Source organism: Neopelma chrysocephalum, unplaced genomic scaffold (genome assembly GCF_003984885.1).
Source record: "Neopelma chrysocephalum unplaced genomic scaffold, ASM398488v2 Primary Assembly neopelma1_96814, whole genome shotgun sequence".
Lineage (NCBI taxonomy): Eukaryota > Metazoa > Chordata > Aves > Passeriformes > Pipridae > Neopelma > Neopelma chrysocephalum.
The window spans coordinates 1,866,630-1,888,592 of record NW_020925458.1 but is presented as its reverse complement, the minus strand read 5'-3'; the positions used below and the strand labels follow the sequence as shown (position 1 = coordinate 1,888,592).

The 21,963-nt window shown below is 34.7% G+C and overlaps 1 protein-coding gene across 8 annotated transcripts in view; it reads right to left on the bottom strand.

Annotated features, from left to right (window-relative positions):
* The window catches only part of RIC1 (RIC1 homolog, RAB6A GEF complex partner 1), a 49,011-nt gene that overhangs the window by 13,441 nt on the left and 13,607 nt on the right, over window positions 1-21,963 (bottom strand). For 5 of the 8 annotated variants that reach the window (XM_027709643.1, XM_027709647.1, XM_027709646.1 and 2 more), the window contains exons 3-15: window positions 20,195-20,271; window positions 9,857-9,964; window positions 8,548-8,690; window positions 8,171-8,307; window positions 7,112-7,203; window positions 5,944-6,032; window positions 4,931-5,075; window positions 4,400-4,448; window positions 3,251-3,403; window positions 2,740-2,943; window positions 1,313-1,351; window positions 937-1,047; window positions 262-351 (exon numbers count right to left, since the gene is read on the bottom strand). In XM_027709643.1, the coding sequence (XP_027565444.1) occupies window positions 262-351; window positions 937-1,047; window positions 1,313-1,351; window positions 2,740-2,943; window positions 3,251-3,403; window positions 4,400-4,448; window positions 4,931-5,075; window positions 5,944-6,032; window positions 7,112-7,203; window positions 8,171-8,307; window positions 8,548-8,690; window positions 9,857-9,964; window positions 20,195-20,271 (1,437 nt within the window). The other 3 variants (XM_027709645.1, XM_027709644.1, XM_027709652.1) reach the window with 3 other exon arrangements.

Genomic DNA, 21,963 nt, shown 5'->3' with positions numbered 1-21,963 from the left:
TGCAAAAATGTCACAAAGTTTTCAGAATAACAGGTAGATTCACTGTAGTCAGCAAAAAAATAGTTTTTAATAGTAACAATAAAAATTTTCTGCAAACAATTACTTATATATTAATAAATAAATTCTGAATATGACCAAAAACCACCTATGTTTATAGTTTGTAAATATGTTAATAATACTACTGTGCTTTCCATAATACTAGTGTAGAGCAGATCAGATATTCTAATCATTATATATTTACTTTGAAGAAAAATACTTCACCTCTTCTTGATGATCATTTAAATTATAACATGCAAGAACAATGAAGTCATTCCACCATGCTAAGCCACCTGTTACCATCATATTTTGCTCCTAAAAAAAAAAGGCAAGCAAATGACATATATGTATGCATTTTTATATACTTAAACACACAAACATGTATGTTATATGAGTACTTTCTGAAAGCCATACATGATCTCTATAAACTTTACACATATGGCAAGACAATCTATGTATATGAAGTTTTTGCTGGTTAGAAAACCAAAGTACTAAAGAATAGTATGGGAAGGACAAACATCACCCTATAAAACAGCTTTTCACAGTTCCTTATGCTATTGGCATCCCTGAACTTAAATCTACTTCTGGCCAGAATTTACAAGCTTTACATCCAAAACTACATCGCATAAGTTCTCAGGTAAGACATATGGAAGTAAGTGTCTGACTATACACACTCTGATTTGGAAATCTGTTAATAATCAGACACAAACCAGTGTGTCAAAACAACAAGACAAGTGTTTCAGACATTTTATGAAAAACACATGTAAAACCAGCATCCCTAATCCCAAGTGTGTCTACAGACTGTTTACTTGAAAAAGATATTTTTAGTTTTCATCAAGTCTCACATTCCAACAAATAAAATCTTCCAGTACACCAGAATAAAATATCACAACTTCTCACCTGGGTAATGTTTCCAAACAGCTTCCATTTTTTGGTGAGTAAAGAATAATGTGCAAAACCAAACTTGCCAACAACAGCTACATTCTGTCCAAGTTTGTCAATAGCCGAAAACTGTAAAAAAAAAAAATTATCAGAACCTTATTTAAGGGAACTTATTTAAATGATATATCCTATCCAAGTACAACACCACAAGGCACTATAACATCAGACCAAAATTGGTGCGGTATCTTCACGTTTTAGACTTTACTGCCCCACACAGTCTTTTCTGTAATGTAAAACAATGATGTCATTTTCCAGAGCTCAACCAATCGTAATGGACAATTATAAACCTCCAATATTTTTAAATAAGCAGGAATATATTCTTCAAATAACTCACCCTTATAGGCCAGTTGCTCTCTAGATATGTACTATGAATCTAAAAAAAAAGAGAAAATCAAAACCACATGACTATACCAAGTACCACTGAAGTACTGAGTAGTTATGATGTCCTAAAGTAATTTTTACGATGTCCATGTTTTTCCAAAACACTGGCTTAAACGTTTTTAATGCTGGATTTTCTTTTAAATACAATTACTTCCAGCCTGCTGAAAGTTACTGAAGCCCAAGTGTTACCCTGTTCTTAACACATGAAATATCAAAATGCATCAACAACATACAACAGCTAATACTATATTGCAGATTAATCGTTATAATTTGCTCATTTCCCCTCCCAGGTACTTCTCCCTCCAAGTGATCCTTGGAACAAAGAAGTTTTGACAAACAGAGTGTTCAAGTGTGACTTTCAGTGTTGAGATGAAATTTCTAATCCCATTAGAAATACACATCAGCATATCCAAGAGCCTTGTTATTACAGAACTTGACTGGAATATGTCAGATTAAATCTTGACAATGAATGCTTCATGTCACATGGAATGATACAAACCAAGGTTCAAACTCCAGTCCTTGGTCTGGCATAAGGTAGGTAGGTACTGTCATTACCCAGCCACTTTCTGTTTTCATGGGTATGTTGCTCCCCACAGTAATTCTAATTGTGTCAGCTTTTCTCTTGCCTCAGCCTTCTCCCTCCTACACCAGTTTCAGAAGACAGAAGAGCTACCTGACCAGCTAAAGTGGAAACTCAACAGTATCTAGAACCTGACTTACATGCCTAGAATCAAATGCTGTTTAATGCTATCCATTCATGAACTATGTGAAGAACAAAATTTTGGGGACCTTGTAAAAACCTTTATTTAGAAAAATATCTACCAATTCAAGCATGAAGAATTAGAATTACAGTAGAATTACAGATTAAAAGTTATTTAACTTTCTGTTTATATTACAGACAAAATAAGAATCAGCCCCATTACTACTCCAGAAATAATTTCTTCTTTGAAAGCCCGATACTGTGAAGTTTTAATTACAGGCTTAAATAGATACAATTTTTCATGCTTGAAAATACAGCCAGCTGTATTCATCAGCTGAACATGCTTACAGCATTTTGCAAAAAGAACAAAACAACTCCCCTAAAGAATTTCTTGCATGTTGCACTTATTCTCCCTTTCAAAGCACAGGAAAGTAACTAACTGCTCCTTCCCAAAGACTTCTTTTATTGGTCAGGAGGCAAACTCTTAGCCACAAGGCTGAGATGACCAATGTTCCTTTACCATCTGGCAACGAGAAAACATTGTACCGAGGCAAACCCCAAGAGACAATAAAAAGGCAATGATATCATACTAGAGGAAAACAGTATGGCAGAAGCGAGATGCTGCAAATTTCAGTTCTACAAACTTCTGCAAGAACAGAGCACATATAGGCAACAATTACCTGTACAACATGCCAATGCCGGTGTCCTAGTAAAGTGCTTAAACCCTGAGAATCTAAACTGCCATCTGAAAATGGGCCTCTTTCCCTGCTATGGTTATGTTCAGAGTGTGCCGAAGTATTTCTGGGACTCTGAGCCTGTGTTGCATCTCCACAGTTCAAATACAAGCGATCTTCTCCTTGAAGGAGGACTTGTTCCTGGTTACTCTGTATTAAAAACAAAACAACAAAAAACCAAAAGCAACCTTGATTTCCATGTACAGAAAACAAAGGAAATGATCAATATATTAAGAGCACTGAGGCAGTTCTCAGTTTTTTATCACTATGTACTAGCAGGTTTTATGTTGCAGCATTGCATAGCAGTATTTTCACAGTACCATTTTAAAGGCTCTATGTCAAAATGGGAAAACAAGCCTAATGGCTTCAAAACAGACTTAGAATCCGTTAAGAGAGTAACTCAGAGGTCACCTGAAAACTGGAAATATGCTTTAAAATCGGGATCAACAAAACTTACCATACAAGGATTAACAGTGAGTGCACTCTTGATGAACTGAAACTGCAGAATACCAAATTGCTGAGCTTTATTATTTGCATCTCTTTCAGGTTTCATGTTTGAAGAAGAATTCCCATCAATAACCCAGAGATGATACCCTTCTGATCCCCAGGTCTGAAGGTAAAAGAATAACAATAATAAAAACCTTAAACCAACACTATATATTCTCAAAAAACAAGAACTACAGAAACTTACTGTAACCCCTCTTATGATAGACATGAGCCTGGTAAAAAACTCACACATTTTGGTGTTCTAAAATATATCATTATAGGAATCAAGCAGTAAAATTCACAAGTAACAGTAAGAATCTAGCTTGAATTATTTTCTTTATTATGCAAAGATACCCAAACAATCCTGATCCCCAAAATTATACTGGCTCTTGTTCATTAAATTCAATGGTATCAGAGTTCCACTCTTTGAAGTTTTTTAAAAGCTACATTGTACTGCCATTGCAAATATGTACCTCCACTTGGGATACAAGTTTAAAATTGTCAATCTTCACAGCAACTAGGTCATACGTAAATAAAACAAAATGTTTTAGAAATGCTGTACAAAATTCATCATGGGTTGTATGAGGCCTTGAAGAATGAGTTTGATATTTATCAATATCTATTGATTTTACAGATTTAATGTTAACCACTTTGTATTAAAAAAACAGCAGTTAAGTTTCTCTGGAATTCATAATCTGAGTAAAGTTACTTTAACTGTCAAGGGTCAGCCCATAATTTTAGAGAAATAAGGAAGTTTACAATATGTGTTGTACTGTGTCTCACTGTTCTTTAAAAATACAGCACCAGGTAAAAAAAAAAAAAAAAGGGAAAAAAAGGATATTATGGAAAACCAAGAGTGTTCATTCTTAGTACTAAAAGCAAAGGCAAGAAAAGATGTCATGAATACTTCATGATCAGGTTTATACATGAAAAGAAAAATTTATCAGTTGTCCCCTTTTTCTTCAATGAAACATTGCAGTTAAGAAGTGTAGTAAAGGCATCTTACTCTTGAAAATTAAGTGAAAGAAAGACAGTTTGATTTTCTGAAAATCTATTATACTAAAACCAATTTAAAACATAAACAGCCACCCTATTAGAGTATTTTTACATTCATATTTACCATGGAACTGATCTTTAGAGGGTCCTTTTTGGCACCATCAGATTGATACCTTAAAAACAGAACAGAACAAGTTTGAGTTTGGAACTAACTTTATTAAAACAAGAAATTATCTCCTTATCTTCCTATTTTTATATGCTTCTATACTGATCCTCATCTCAAATAGTAAACCCCGTTTGATCCACAACACTGCAAAAAAGGCAATGCAATTGTAGATGTGTAGCATAAATTGCCTGAATGATGATTTCTGGATGTTAGCATATTTTCAGCAAATATATAGTGGCACTGAGGGAGTTTTAATATTTGCTTGCTCAAGCCTGCCCTTAGGATAATTTGCTTTTACAGCCAAAAAGACCACTACAAATGATATATTCAAATGATACCCTCCTAAATATTTGTCAATGATTTCAATATCTAAGAAATCATAAGGGAAAAAGATTTTAAAAAGCTAATTCAGTGAATTAATTTCTAATTAAATGCTTTTAATTAGAAAAATAAAGGCTTCTAATTTACAATTTCATTAAAGATACTCACGCAAAATCACCTCCTAAAGTACAGATAAGCTGAGCACCAAAAACACTCCATAAGGACAAGCCTCCACATTCCCAGGTCACCATCACAACACAGCTATCAGGTGACCATCTGATTAGTTTAACAGGTCCTGTTTTATTCCAAATATCTGTTTAAAACCAGACAATAAAATATCATGTGAAAAACATCTAATGCCCTTCAATTGCATTCATGGTAAGAGCAGAAACAAAAGTATATGGAAATAAATACTTGATTTTTCAATTAGCTGATGTATTAAATCAAAATGACCATCTCAAAATTAATAAGTAGCAAATAAAACTGTCATGGTTTCTTTCCACTGCGTTCTTGGTTTTGTAAGAAACTAAGACTACAGGAAAACATGCCAGATATACACTGTGCTATAACACAACCACAGAACTACAGTTCTGATAAAATGATTTTTAGGACAAAAGAGGCATTTAACTCTGAAACTCTTGTTTACAGTTTTGTTTTTTAACTGAAACTTTATAGGTACACATATTTTCAGTTGAGGACACAATTTACCTACTTTGTTCCTCACTTTCATCACTACTACATGAAAAAATCTCACTGCAGTTCAAGGAAGGGTGCCACATTACTCCATTTTTTTTCCTGTACTCTATACCTCAGCTGGTTCAAGTTAATTCACCCTTCTGTTATACCTATTATCAGTTTTGACAATATTCTCTCATTTTCTCAGGTGAATAACTGGAAAGTAATCTCAAGATTCAGATTTAGTTAAAAAAAAAACAAAACAAAACCAAACCAAAAAGCCACAAACCGCCCACCCAGACCATCACATATGAAACACATCCAAAAGTCAAGTTAAAAAGCAAGCAACTAAAAGAACAAATGCACAAGAGTAAATTACTATAAACATGCAGGAGTAAATACAATCACATCAGTGATCATGCAAACAAACAAACAGATGGCCAAGGATAAAAAGTATTCTATACCCTAGAAACAGCTGGACAATTCTAGCAATAAAAGTAGCTCACCAGGGTATTGTTTTGGTGTTAGCTCCAATTTATGAGAAAACTGCATGGCGCCAGTGGTGGTATCTATCGTATAAACTTGCACAGAGCCGCTAAAAGAGATTACACATGCCTTAGACTACAGAACATTTGGATTTCTCATCAGTTTCAAGAGGTTAAGGAAAGCTGCTTTTTCTCTCACAAATACCAAATTTATTTAGAACAGAAATGTTGTTATCAAGTAATATTCAAAGAATTTTATGAAACAAATTTCTAAGATACTTCCAGAAGGCAGCAGAGGGCCCAAAAAACAGCCCTCTATAATAACCAATGCACTGTTTCATTCTCTGAAAATATATATGCACACAAAATTCATATATTTATGGCTTCCAACTGCAAGACAATCCATGAGGAAAGTCAGTATTTCTTCAGTGCTAAAGTTCATCAGGGTTGTACTAACGCATACCAAGATCAGTAAATTACAGTAACTACTACTGTTTCAGAGGAAACACCAACACACTACATTGTTACTACAACTAAGAATACTAATTCTTAAGACAACAGCTAAAAAATAAACTACTAGATGTTTTGAAACGCCGTAAAAAAACCCCAAATAAAATACAATCAAAGAAAATAAAAAGTTGCACTCTACATCCGCTAAAACAGCATTATACTGCCTTGAAGGGGACTGCCTTGAAGGACCAGTAAGCAAAACACCATAACCAAAAGCACTTTTGCAACATTTAGTTTACATATATTCATAGCTACTCAAATAGGCAACAGTTTGCCTGACCAAATCATCACTTCACAGAGCATTTTCTCAGTTCAGTGCAAAGTGCTGATTTTTGTCCAATATAATTATGATTAACTGCTTAAAACTGACTTTATAATCCTGCTTTGAGATTAGCTAGAACAGCAGCACTTTCCAATCCATGCTACTGGTCCAGCCACCTTTTATTTCCACCCCCCCCGAACGGAATAGCAAGCATAAATTTCAACTGCAGTTCAAGCAGGCAACCAGTTTTTTCCACTTCTCTCCTACCTTCTTGACAGACCACATTACACAGTCTCTAGGAAGATGGATCAGTTTCATCTTTACAGCTCTTGCAACACAACTTGCTAAGGAGTAACCACTACTTCAGCTTTAGAATTAAAGTTTCCCCCCACGCTGAACCAGCTTTATAAAACTTACTTAGCACATCCAAATGCCATTAGCCTGTATTTGTTATTCACTGCAACACAAGTTCCATCAACCACATCTTGTGCCCAAACACCATGGAGCTGCTGCAAAGAAAGGAATTCACAGGATTTTTTGTTAAACAATGCTTTTATTAATGACAGTCAGCTTCTACCCATGTTCACCATATTACACATCTATCAGTTGACCATCATCTCATGAAATTTCTATTGCAAATGTCAAGATGAACTGACATGGCTCAAATAAACAAAATCCAGTATATGTACATCTGGTTTCATTCTTCTTACTATAAATTACAGAAAGATGTCAGGTAAGGAAACTGTTTATCTGAGCCCTAAATAATCAAAGCAGGTCAATATCTATAAGGCAAAAAAACCCACCCAAAAACCAACCTCATACTGCATAAAAGAACCCCAGTATATGGTACTAAGAATGAAAAGAAAACACAAAACAGGGAAATAAACTCCCATCTGCAAAAGCTGAAATCACAGATATTATAACTGTGTGAAGTCTGGACATTAGACGTATTCTTTTGGGTTTTCTGTAACTAAAATAAAGATATCTAATGAAAAAACATACTAGTTTTTAAGCTGAATTATATGTAAGAAAACATTTCACTTGGAAAAGATTCCTTTAAAACAAATTCTGAAGTACATTTGTCATTATGTGACAGACATAGACTTGATCAGGGCTAAAACCTAGAAATATTACCTACGATATTTAGCCATAGGAGAAATCACTTCTTACCACACACTTGTAACTAGCAAGAGGAAGTCTGCTGCAGACACAATAAGACCATCTATATAATGACATTTTGAACAAATAAACAAAAGTTAAATTTACTATCAATTATGTTCTCCCACGGATACTAACCCTAGACCAATCTAGCTCAAATGAAATAGTCTTGTTCTTATGTTCTCTCTTAAGCGCATGCTAAATTTTAGTTTCTTTGTAGCTGAACAGAATTTAAAGTAGAAAGCTAACTGAAATACAGAGACCAAAGAAAATGTACTTATTGTACCGTACAGGGTAGAAATACCAAAGGAAACATACCTCAGCAGTGAATCTACTTGACATCGGTGTAATGAAACCAACTCTGCCATCATTAAAAACAACAGCAAAGCCATCAAGCGTGGCACAGTATTCCATATCTCTGATGTAAATATCTTCAAAGCCCAAAAATGAACCTGCTGAGAGAATATCAGTCGTTTAAGATGTGAACACAGATATATTGTACAATTGTATATTGTACATATATTGGACATTTCAGATGTTTACTTATTAATTCAAAGAAAAAAACTAATTTAAACAGGCTATTTTGTACACAGTTACAAATGGCAAAATTTTCTCATCTCTGCCCAAGTTTTTATATTAGATGGTGTGTCACCAAGAGGTAACTATCGTAAGCAATAGAAAATCCCAAAATCTACCTCGGGAAGACTGCAGATCCACAGAAAATGGAACTGTACATAGGTTGATGGCCTTCCTTCCATTGGTCATACCATCCCAGTGAACAAGATGGAGAAATCCATCAGCAGTAGCAACAAGTAGGTCTTCTAACATGGACTGCAAACTAACAAAAATATTTGTCAATCCCCAAAAAAACTGCATCTCAAACCAATGTCATGAAAAATCAATTAATGTAATAAACACCATTATTACTGCTTCCTGTACCAACAACTAGGATATAAAGTTACAAATAAATTACAAACTAAACATCTAAGTCATCCAGACTGTAAAGGTACCGAGCTGACAGAATATGGTATATACCTCTATTTTTCTCCCGCAATCACTGTTTATTAACAGATCTGCATTGTTAGAGCAATTGTTTAACTGATATATTAGCTGCTGAAGATCATTTCAAGACTCTTCATTACCCTTAAGACATTCCTGCCGACAATCAATTATTCATCTATCCTATAGAAAATTAACAATACTGCCTAGGCTGTAAATAATCCAAAAAGCTTTCAAATCTGTAGTCTAAGCAAACTGATGGAGGAGAAATTAGACCTATCCTAAATCCTTCTCCAAACATCTCCAAAGTTCTGAAGACTACTGTTAGTCTACTTGCACGCAGATTACAACCAGGACCGCTTCTTCCAGAATATACTGCATGTCTTCCAACAACTGCTTTCTGTTATGGAGCCTCTCCCCAAAATGCACTTTATTATTTTGCCAGTTCATCCCAATGCTCACCAACTTCTCAAACATACTTATTTAATATGTTCAAAGTTCATTTACAGAGAAGGCAATCACCACAAAAGAAGAAGAGGTAAACAAAAGGCTTTTCCAGGACAAAAAGGACCCTATGCAGGTAGCTGGAGAAAAGCTGAAATGCTACGTAGAGTTTTGCTCTTACCTACCTATGTCTCCATGAAATCTCTAACACGTTGTCTTAGTTTAACAAGACACAAATATTTGCTAAGGAGGGCAGGTTAGGAAAAAAAGAAACCAACCTCCTCCCTCTAAGTTATTATAACTTTGAAATTCAGAGGCTTCAGGTGAAAAGGTGTGGAAAAGGAAAATAACAGCTCTTTATTAACATATATATAACAGCAATTTACTTTTTTACCTCCTCAGACTTACTAGTCACTAACAGTAACTTACTTATATTAGTCCCTACTATTAATAAATCTAAAAACCTACTCGAAGTCTTTTTTTCCATCCAGTTTTCCCTTCTGTTTTTAAAAAGTACCATTATATACAGAAAAATTTTTAAGACCTCATTAGTGAACATACCTTGTAATAGAGGCTTGCAAGTCCAGCACTTTCTTCATTTCTAGATTTAATGAAGGAGCACACTGTTCTTCCTTATAATGTGGTGTTCCCTTCAGATGTGGGCTTCCTCTAAAACAGAAGAGAAACACAGTTGAAACAAGCTGCCCCTCAGAAGAGGTAAGAGTTACAGACTTGCATTCCTGTGGTTTCTTTTCTCATATATATATATATATATATATATATATATATATATACCAGTCACGTGCAACCTGCCACAAGAACCCTGAATATCTATGACATAATTTTAGCACAAAATGTTTACTCTATCAAATCATTCTATATGTTTATAAAGAGTATGTAGGCAAAATAAGACAACTAACAGAGAATGAACATTACCAGAGCTGTGCAGCCTGTCTTAATACCCCTAAAATAAATGATACATATCAGTGGAACTTCTGATTCAATAAATTAATATTCAACTGTTTACATTGTGTTGAATTTTTAAGTATCTCCAATTTGTTCTTTTCCAGGATGCATTACAGATATTATAGACTGCAAAATGTTCACATTTCTTCCACTTCTTTTGCCAAATCAATGTTTATAATATTAATTCAGCATGCGTAACACAACAGGTAGACATTTATTGCAATACTTCATAGGAATATATCTCCCCACAGTAAATTAACAATAAACCTAAGATGTACTAAGAAAAGAGATGATTGCACACTGATTCCCTTCCTTTAAACAGACCATTACACAATATCAACTTCTAGACGTAAAAAGCTTCTCATTTTTATCTTCCTCATTTAAATTTCACATTTTAATAATTATTTTACAACACCATTATACATTATTATACAGCATCATTAAAGCATTCCTTGTTTGTCTTGGTTATCAGATGTCCCAAGTGCTTCATTAACTTTTTTTTTTTTTAAATGAAAACTGACATATAATCTCAAATAGTGTAACGTCATCCAGCTCATCCATGTCATGAGCATTATGGTAGCAAACAAAGCAAACTCTGAATGAAACAGGTATTTCAGACAAGTTACAATTTAGTACAACTTCAATAGTCAGAAACAACAGATATACAAATCTATGCAATCTTTACCTGTATTTTAACTGACAAAACACTTCTTTTAATTTACATCAGGGTAGTCAAAATAACTGCCTAAGACATGGCAGAAACCAAAGCAGAGGCAGTTTTAGAGAAGTCTGACACCACAAGGATATCTCAATCTCTTTCCTGCCTTGCTTATCTCAGTTGTTATCAAATTCCACAATTTCATTACGATTTCATAGCATAACATGAAATTCATATCTGTTATTCTTTGATGGCACTATACCTCTTATTAAGTAGCAAGAACAAAGATATATGCTAGCTAAGATAAGGGCAAGACAACCTCTGACATTCTGGAGTTAGGAGATGGAAACAGTATCATCTTTGCAGAAAAAAACAACATGGTGGCTGTGAAAAATTATAGCGAAAAGTGAGAAAAATTACTTAAAGATTAGTTAATTTACCATCAAAAAATGGCAACTTGTATAAGCATTGAATTAAAATGTTTGGTTTGCATTCTGAAAGAAAATTAATTACAACATGCAGCTGTCTTAGGAAAGAATAGCCCTTCATGTAAGCTAGCTATCATGGACTGACAGGAGGCCTGAATTAACTAGTCTTTTTTTTTCCCCTAATACTATCATTCTGGGGTTGTTGAAGGTTTTTTTTTAAATTTACAAAACCGTGGGTGTTTGGAAACATGTCTTTCAACCCACGTGGACCTATAGTTCCAGAGAGTATACTCCAAAACTAGATGAAATGACTCTGGGTTATCAAGAATCAGTGGTAGAGCTGAATCTGGTAAGCAAACAACTAAAACTGAGAGAAAAAGGTTGTGTAATGCATAAACGTTACTGTCAGGTTGGTATAACACACCACATAACATGTCTGTTTTAACTGACCACAGTACTTAACCAAGTGTAAACACAGTATTTCTGCACAACACAAACTAGAAAGCCAGAATGGGAACAGCATGGCTTAAGTGACATATTTTGCTGGAAGAGAAACTTCAAATATCCATGTGGGCAAGCTCTTTCTCTTTAAACACCTTTGATAAAAAAACAGCTTGTAAGAATATTTGAATATTTTCAGTTTCATGAGCTAGTTTCAGGAAATTTGTTACCACCTGTGGAGCATTATCTTTTCCACTGGGGCTCTATCACTGTCATCCCAAAATGGGTTCTTTTACCCAATGTGCAAGAGGTTGATCCACTTACAGAGCTGAGGTACATCCAAAAATGCCAGTATTTCCATTCATGGCCTGTGATTATGTTTAATTCATTGATTCAAAAGAAACTCCTAGCATGGGTGCAAAGGGGGTGCAACCAAAAGTACACTGTGTTCATATAACACACATCTGCATGAGTCAGCCTTACTGGTTAAATTACTCTGACCTTTAAACAAAGAATGCATAGCTGACAAAATCAGGAAAGAATGTTTGGTCTGGGTTGCCACATCAGCATCTGCTACTGTTGTAGCCAAACTTTAAGTAACTCACTTTGCACAAAAATTGAGAGAAGCGAACGCGGTTCCAGTGACCAGCCAGCTGCATGTCGAATCAAATGTAATCCCTCTTATTTGCATGGCATCTGTTAATGTAACTAAGCCTGTGAACAAAATCACTCAAAACTCAGAATTGAGAAAAATCTCCAACCTCATCCGCTATTCAAGAAAACCTCAAATATGGAAAGATTAGGAATGCTTGCCTCTTTTTAAAAACAGGCAACAAAAAACCCCACACCAAACCTAAAGCATGCCAAATTCAAGAAGGAGGCAGCACCATGCAAAAGCATAGCCAGCTAGACTCCCCTCAACTGGTAGGAAGAACTTCCTTGAAGTTTGTTATGAGAGGGAAGGGGAAGGTTCAAGGAGGAGGAAACAGGACAACAGGCAACTAGGTGCACGGTACTGCACTAATGTCTTCCATTACTTGTACAGCAGTTAAGTGTTACAACATGATCCACGGACAAAACTCACTCAGAAATAATATTGCCAAACTTGGTCACTGCCAGCAAAAGCAACTAAGAAATACTGAGGAAGTTAATTACAGCAGAATCTGAAAGTGTGTATTTATTTAAAAGACATCTTTATAATTGCAACAGAGGTATGTAACACATAATATTTTTTAGTCTGCTTTAAGTATTGCAAAATAATGTCCACTGTTTTCTATTTATTACTGAAGAATTCTTGTCTAGAGGCAGAAACAGCATTAAATTGGGATTTAAGTTTCCACTGTACTATCTGGGGTAATCATAGTAATATAGGTAGCAACTATGGTTGCACAATAGCTTAGAAAAGTTCAGAGATGCTCTCACAGTCAAAAAATACTGTGCTTAAAAAAAAAAAAGTGTGCCTAATGGCAGACATTGTGTTACTTAAGAAACAAACAAATAACAAGTCAGTAGCATCCAGTCTCACTAGCTAAACTGCAGCTGTGTGGGAAGCAATGGAGATATTTCACTGAAAAAAAAGTAAAGACTCCAGACTTCTCATCAGGAAATATCTTTTGAATTGTAAAATATTTTTATACTGCTTTTGGGCTACGATATTCTTAATTGTTGCTGCTAAAATGGTTTCTTCAGTTGTACTTGGAGGGGGAGAGATGGGACCAAAAAAAATTAAAAATTGTGATGTTTCATCCAATACATATGTGATGAAACCAGAGCAGTGTTTCTAAATGAATTTACATCACCAAGAACTCAGAGTTAATCTCCTTGACAGCAAGAAAGCAAAAAAATTACAACAGTCATTAGTGTTGCATTAGCACAATTACATAATGTTTATTAACCATTTTAAAATGGTTGAGTGTGAACACTTGAGTAAAGTGAACACTGTACAGCTGAGGACAATTTTTTATACCTGATTCAAATAGCCTCCATTATTACTTTAAACATGTGATTCTTTGCTAAGAATTCCCCACCTACAATGCTGTTTAGGAATGGTTCTTAAATAAGTAAAACCCTGTGAGCTTTGATTTTTGTGCAATTAGCATCTTCTCACCCCTAAATCTGCATCTCTTCACCATACACTGCAGAAATGCACCACCTGAGGACTAAATATGTCTGGCTGGATCCAGAGCCATATTCACACAGATTGGCAATAGCTGCACCAACAAAATTAAAGAGAGTCTATGAAAACAACTATAAAAAATGAATAGGGATTTAGAAAAGTAATTCTTAGTACAGCCTTTACAACATAACTAGGTATTAGCAGGTTTCTGTGGTTTGAGAAAGAACTAACTAACTAGCATATTAATTAAACATTAATGTAAAAAAGCTAAATGTTTTATCAAATTATTATTCCAGTTGCAAAGACTTCCTGACAACAGTTGAGCCACATCAAGGGCTACCAAGTGCCATAAGAGTTAATAAAAATTCTACACTAATCCAGTTTTAAAAATACTTTTTCCAAACAATGCCAAAACCAATTCACAGGGGAAACCACACCGGTAAAGTTTAGCAGAAGCTCAATTCTGAACAAAAACTATTTTGTAAGTTAATTAACTGTACACCTCACTGATTACCCTTGCACAGTTTAAAGTTCAAAACCTTTGCACATGCTAATCTTAAGTCTATTGAATCACAAAAAACTGTCCACTGATGAGATACTTTATGGCACCTATGAACCAGCATGCCACAGAAAACGTAAAAGCTTTTAAAAGTGCCAGAAAGAGTAGCACATGAAAAAAGTAACCAGGTGTATAAGCAACAATACAGCATGGTAAACCAGGATACAAACACTACCTTCTTCACATACTCATACTGGTTAGAAAACAGCTTCAATTTTTAAAGTAATTTCAAGGACTTAATAATCTACAGTATTGAGGTCTCATTCTAAATTTACACAACATTCATATCACTCCCCAAATGTTGGAGGCACCACTTGAGGATATGAAAAAACCTGACACGAGAATCTCTACCTACCACATTTAGTTAATTATCCATGTAAAGGCTAATTTTAGGTTCTCTTTTTTAAAGGCAAAAGTATCCTCAGCATTAAGTCACACATGCTGTCTCTTCAAGTGATAGAACTTAAGTTACTCTCCTTGGCAAACCTCTACACAGAAATAACTATCAGTTCAGTACAGAGAAACCTCTACTATGATGGTGCTATGCATCTCTTCACTGTGAAACAAAGGAATCATACAAATTCCTTTGGAAACTACTCAAAAAATTAGCACCATACCTTGCCACTGCTTACAAAGCCCTGTCATTTTTCTTAAGTCTCTCACAGGCAGAGATAAATTTTATTTTAACATGCTATAATCTTACCATACATACATTTTGTTTCATGTTTTATCTTGTAATTACTGCAGTAATAGGATGGTAAAACCAGACTGAACTAATTGAAGCGGGACTTTGTACTTGTGTTCACTGCAGGAAAGTATCCCAGAATGTGGGCTAATGGCCAATACTGATTCTCTTCCAACTCTACTCTGAAGCAGAGCAAAGTCTCCATGAGCTAGAATGAAAATTGCAGACTACTCAGTTCAATTTAAAAAATAAAACCCTTTACAATTACTGCTTTTTTTCCTGGTTTTAGTCTAGCAAATTAAGCAGGATACTTTAGGTTGTCATTGAGCATGAATATCTGTTTGCTCCAAGAACAGACTGGCAATGCCTAGCCAAAGATCAACAGAGTCAGAAGTATTTTCTTTGAGAGAAAAACTGCAATGCATAACATTCCTAAAATATTACAACTTGACAAAAAACTATCAATGGATTCCAGCAAAAAAAAAATTAAAAGTTTCCTTCTTTATATATACACTCAGAATTCATGACAGAATGTTGCACTTATGACATGAGCATTTGTTTTCTCACATAAATGTAATAACAGATTTTTACACATAATGTGCATAATGCCGAACAGGTGAATTCCTTAACTCTTACTATACTACATATTTTAAACTGATTAAATGTTTAAAGGTACTTAAAAAGAATTTCCCACTCAACTTTCTTTAAGCATTTAATATATTATCAACTTCGTAAGAGCTATGTCCTCAATTGCTGATAGAACAAACTAAAGGTTTTGTGGGTTCCAACCACTGAAGTTAATAATCTTGGATTTCAGCACTTCGATTAAAGCACTGCATTTCAGAATATAAAGACCATTAAAATAGGCTGATATGAAAAGGAGGAAACCATGCCAAATGTGCATTTTTTTAAATCAGAAATCAATTTTCCTAGGCTACGATTCTGTCTAGTTAAAAACAAACGATAGCAGAGTTCAGGTGAAGTTCACTCAGCTTTACTTTCCAAAATCTCTTTGTTTTACACTACTGAAAAATAAGGGGAAGCAAAGACTCTTGCATTCAAATAGGATGACAGCTTAGCCTCAACTCACACTTTAGCTCTTTTACTAAACCTCTGCTGATTAGAGTGAGATAAAAAAGAGAGACTTGGCCCTGGGAAAAAAAAAATCATATTGTCATTAGATATACTACAATGCATACTGAGTCACAAACAACAGAATTGTTTTTGTCACTTCCCATGCAATGTTGTTTTGCTTTCTACCTTGAGACATTTTGTTCAAATTGTATTGGCAGAAAATTTTTGCAGGTGTAATTACAGTTTACACAACAGCTGTATGCCAGAACAGTTCTGTTAACAGATCAAACACAGGCAAGCTCTTCTGGACCATGTTGCTCAACAGCCATACATAGCAACAACTCTGTATAAAAGCAACTATAAACTGGAAGGACCATACATCTTCTCTACTAACATCCCCCCCCCATACAGACAAATGAGGACTGATTCTGTTTTTCAGCTTTCCAACTCTTTTGATCCTTTTCTTCAAATCAAGACTGAACCACTATCAAGAAAATTTTAAAGCAGTTATTTAAAAAAGCACCAATATCATATGAACTTGTAACTTTCAGCTACCAGTGTCCCAATCTGGAAGACAGCAAAAACCCACTGAAGTCAAGCAATTGTCTATCTATCATATTGCCCACCTTATTGCCCACCTTTCTGGCTTTTTATTTATGGTAAAATATGCACATTTTGTTTAAATGAGAGCTAAGCTGACAAGAGAATCTAAACACAATCTTTCTCAAAGTTTTCCCTTGTATGTGAACAAACCTAGCTGCAATTTCAACTTCAGGATACTGACTAAACCAGGAATCTTGTACAACATTTTGGCACAGCTGAGGACATTACTGGTGTGTAATCCCAGTGCATGCTCACCTTATGAACATGTTGACCTGCACTGTTCAAATTTAAGTTGTAATTAAGAGTGTTTTCCTTTCTTTTTGTAGTCACTACATTGAAATATTGTATTTCTGTCAGAACTGGCCATTATTATTTAAAGAAAGGCTACTAAAGAACAGGCTTCATTCTGCTTACAAAAAGTTAGTAGACACGGACAGTTAATAAACATTATGAATTAGTTGTAATTTTAAAAAGTAGAACAAGACTGAACTTTTATGAGCACTGACAAAAGTGTGCTCACAAGACTAAAAAAAAACAAACAAAAACCAACAAACAAACAAACCCCAAAAACCAACAACAAAACCAAACAAACACAAACAAATGAAAAAAACCCCAACCCCAACACGTTATATTCTATAATGTCTCTTAACTTTACGTTATGTGCTGGCAGCATCCAAAGCAAATAATGGTAGGCAAAAAGTCTTTACCTCAAAACATAAAATGTGGAAACCTACATGTGAACATGTTGTCCATTCACCTCAGTTTTTACGACATTTTTTCCAGCAGCTGTCTCATCACATCACTAATGCAAGGACATCCTCATACTCTCCACAAAAACCACCACCCTCCCTCTCACTTTGCCTAACATAGGTAAATAACCATATATGACAGAGCTGGGCAAGTCCTAATTAATGTCTGCATGACAGTTAAAAAAATGTTGCAAGCAGTTGTTTTATCATGAACTATAAGAATTAATACGAGTATCACTAAACAGTGACTCCATGATTTTGAACTTCACAGTGCAGCTGCTCAGTTTACTTCAAGGTCACCATTTTCTAATCCAGACTTTTATTAAATGCCAATTTGCAAACACAGCTACTCGAATGCAGGGGAGGAGGCGGGGAGGGGTAAAGCATGGAGATAGGCAGGTTTAGTTTCCCCATCAGGTGCGCAACCCGACCTTACTTAAGGCACAGCTGCATAATCACTGCTGCCAACACAGAGGAAGGAGCCAAGAACACACAGTTACAGTGGGAGAAAAGAGTAAGATCTCCCCCTTCAAGCACAAAGCAAGACACATCAAGGGCTTTAACCAATTTTTAATGGCTTCAGAGTGAATAAAATTAATAAAATGAATTTGGTATTATTTAGCCCAGCAGAAATAAAATCCAAGCATTTCAATGAAATAATGCCTTTGGAAAATGAACATATGCCAGAAGAAAGTTAGTTTCAATTCTGGCTTTTGGTTTCATTTGTCTGTTCATTTTGGACTGGAGGTTTTTTTGTTTGATATTCCCACCTCCCCTCCAAGTATTTGCTTTACAAAGCAAATTAGTGAAACTGTCCACAGGCAGTGCACTGTATCTGCATCTGCACCAAAAAAGTTCATTCCATAATAACACCTTAAAGAATAATTTGACATTAATCCCACCAGGCATAATTCACCCACAAATGCATGTGTCTTTCTTTTGATCTAATATAATCAGAACAGCAGTAATTTTATGTAGGTTTTCAAAATTGAAGGCTAAATATAGACAGACTAGTAATCTCAGTAAATTCAGTGAGATAATTCATCTTCTTAAAGGTAAGCACATGCATTAGTCTTAGGAGATTGTAAGCAACCTATTATAAACACTCTAGGGACAAACACCTTGTCTTACTCACCTACAGAATCAGCCCTATTTGGGCTATACAAATGTATCTTAAAACCCTGACCATTCAACACACAACTAACAAAGACTTTTCCAAAAAACATGTGCTTTTAGGTTGACAGTACAAATCAATTACAAATGTTTTAACATAAAAGTTAGACAGGCTTAATGGATATTTTCAAGCCTTCCTACACGTGACATTCTAAATGAACTTCCCAAACCTTCTTTTTTAACTCTTACTCCATGTTTTATATATATTTCCGTGTGTTTTCAGTTGCCAATTAGAAAAACCCACAACTTTCCCAAGAGAATAAGAAAAACTTACAATAAATTACAATAAATTAGTTTTTTGCATGATGAAGGAAGCTGAGGATATACTACCCCTTTATTTATTCCAAAAGTTTGTAGCAATGAATTGTCTGCCCTTTTTTTTCCTTCTGATAGCAGTAAGCCAGATGTGAAAAGTCAGTTTAAAAAATGCTATTCAGTTCTCCAAAGAGGGAAGTAAAATAATATAACTTGCCTACATTCATGGTTTAACAGTTATGTTTAAAAAAAAAAAAGTCTTCCTCTTACATGACGTACTAGGTTATCCAGCTCCTCAGAGACACCCATGTAGAGACACCCACCAACCAATTTTAACTCATTTTATTAATGTGAAGAAAAATTAAACTGACTAGTGCTATCATATTGATGAAGGTAAGTAATGGGATACTAAAAAAAAAGAAGTTTCTAGCCAATGAGAAATCAGAAGTCTTTTATTATTCCCATTGACAAATTTGATCCAATCAATGACTGCAGATTCTGCCTATCTAAACACAGACACATATACATATACTCCTTGAGGTTTTAATTTGTCCTAAGTATTTTCCAGTTTTGCCAAATCCAAAATCAACTAAGTCAACCACAACTACACCCAAAATACAGTCACACTTTAAACATATAAAATGTATTGCCATTCACAATAAGGAAAATAAGGTGAAACTGACAACATAACACACTGCACCTAAAATATTTTTGTATATTCTTACTAAAAGGTATTTATATTCTTTCAAAAATATTCAGATTTTTTGTTTCAAAAAATCTCTAAGTTATTACAAGCTGGGGGGCAGAAAGGAATTTACTTTCAAATTGCACCTTACCAGTTACTAAGAAACATGACTTAATCAAGTGAGTTATTCAACAGGAATTATTAAAGCTTGTTACAGATCATGAATACAACAGATTACCTCAAATTAAAAAATCAGACAATTTTAACCCTACTATTTAGGATTTTGAGAGCTTCTAAGACGGACCTAACAAATCTTACCAGCACACAGCAATTCAGTTAGACACAACTTCTCAGCACTGACTCTAACTCACAGGAATGATGGTTCATATATTCATCAAGTTTTAAAGCATACTTTGTAAGGAAATATTTTTTTATAATAAAGTCTGATTAGAGCTTGTCTAGTCCTATTTTTTCATACTCTGAAGATGCAAAATTTAAAATACTTACTTGGGATACATTGGCTCATAAAGATACTTGTCTCTTGCTGATGGGATGTGAAAAAATAAGACGTAACCATTTGCAGTCTGAAAGAGAAACACTGATAAGATACATATCTAGTCTCAGCATGAGTAAAATCCATACAATCTCATGCAATTTTTACGTATGTCTCATATACTGAACACAAATACACACTCATATCAAGTTTCAGACATATTAAAAAATTGTGCATTGAAATTAATTCCAGGAAAAATCCATCCTTAAAGCCAATGAAACAGATCACGCAGTAGGTAGAAAAATGGAAAAACAACACTCTTTATGTACGAGTCCATCAGAAATTTTTCTCTGATCCTAAAACTTGACAACTATATCAGATATTTAGAACCCAGGTACCTAATTTTCACCAACTATGGAAATTAATGTAGAAAACATAGTAGAAGGTAGCAAACCTCTGGAATAAACCCTCCAAGTGTTTGAAAACATATGCACACTACATAGTGCAAAGAAGTTAGGCACTGCCTCTCAATGTCGGTCACGCAGTTATCTACCACAACACCTTTTTCAAAATATTCCCATTTCTGAAAAAGATTTTACTATCATTCAATCCCAAGTCATATTCTGTCATTCTGAGAGACTAACTTCAAACTGTAACCCTACTCAGAGAACAAATACAAATCATTTAGTTACCAGATGTTCCAGTCATACCTAGAAGCCAATCCAGTGTTTGCATAAGCATAGGAGACACAGATGACCAAATAATGTTAGTCGTTCAAAGAAGTGCTACTTGTTTACAGCATAAATTTATTTTTCAGGCAAATAGGCAAATGCACTTAGGTTAAATAGTGTTTCCATCTATTATTTTAATATTGGCTGGGCATGTATCCAAAGCACTGAAGACAAAAAGCACTGAAATTAATGGTTTCATGTTGCTTTTCAAGGTTGGTTTCCTATTCTTTGAATAAAGCAATACTCTTATTAGCTTAGTTTATAATTTCATAGATGCCACGGTCTTCCCTAGTCAAACATTTTGTTTTATCATAAAAGAAATTTGTGTTTTGGCTTCTAAGTCCAAGAAACAGTATTATTCTCATTTGAAGCGAGTATCCTTCTCATGCAAGAATAAAATCTGAAGCATAATGGTGAGCTTGAGACAGGTTGAAAATAAATGGAAGCTTTCTTGTGCGCTGTAATATCATGTTCAGGTATTATGTGGTAAAGAAACGTGTTCATTTCTAACATCTTTACAGGTTCTTTCCATTACATCATTAAATATTTAACCCGTAAGTTATCTTATCCTGGAAAGAAAAGTAAAACAATACTGTGAAGTATCTTTATACTGATATTAAGGTACAAAGGGCTTTACTGAACACTATTCAAAGCAAAAAGTTACTATTGTTACAGGTGCATTTCTAAATAGAACCTCAAATTCCATGAAGAGCTGGATGAATTGCAGAAGCATTCAACCACACACTTCCGGCAAATTGATCATATTCATTCACAAAGGTTTCTCCGCTGCTTTAGAAATGTCTGTGTTGCAATGAAACCTATTAAAACAACCATCACTGTCCTCTATTCCCTGATCATTCTCATCTCTGACAGTCAAAAGTGTAAATACATGGTATCTTGCCAGGGATTTCACAACATGGTTTCTTATATACTACCATGTTTAATAAAGCTTAGCTATGGGAATGCACACTGAAGAGCAGTCTGTATCAGAGAACTGCCTGTAACAGGGGAAGGACTAAAATGCCTCATATACTTTCCTATGTTGAAGCATC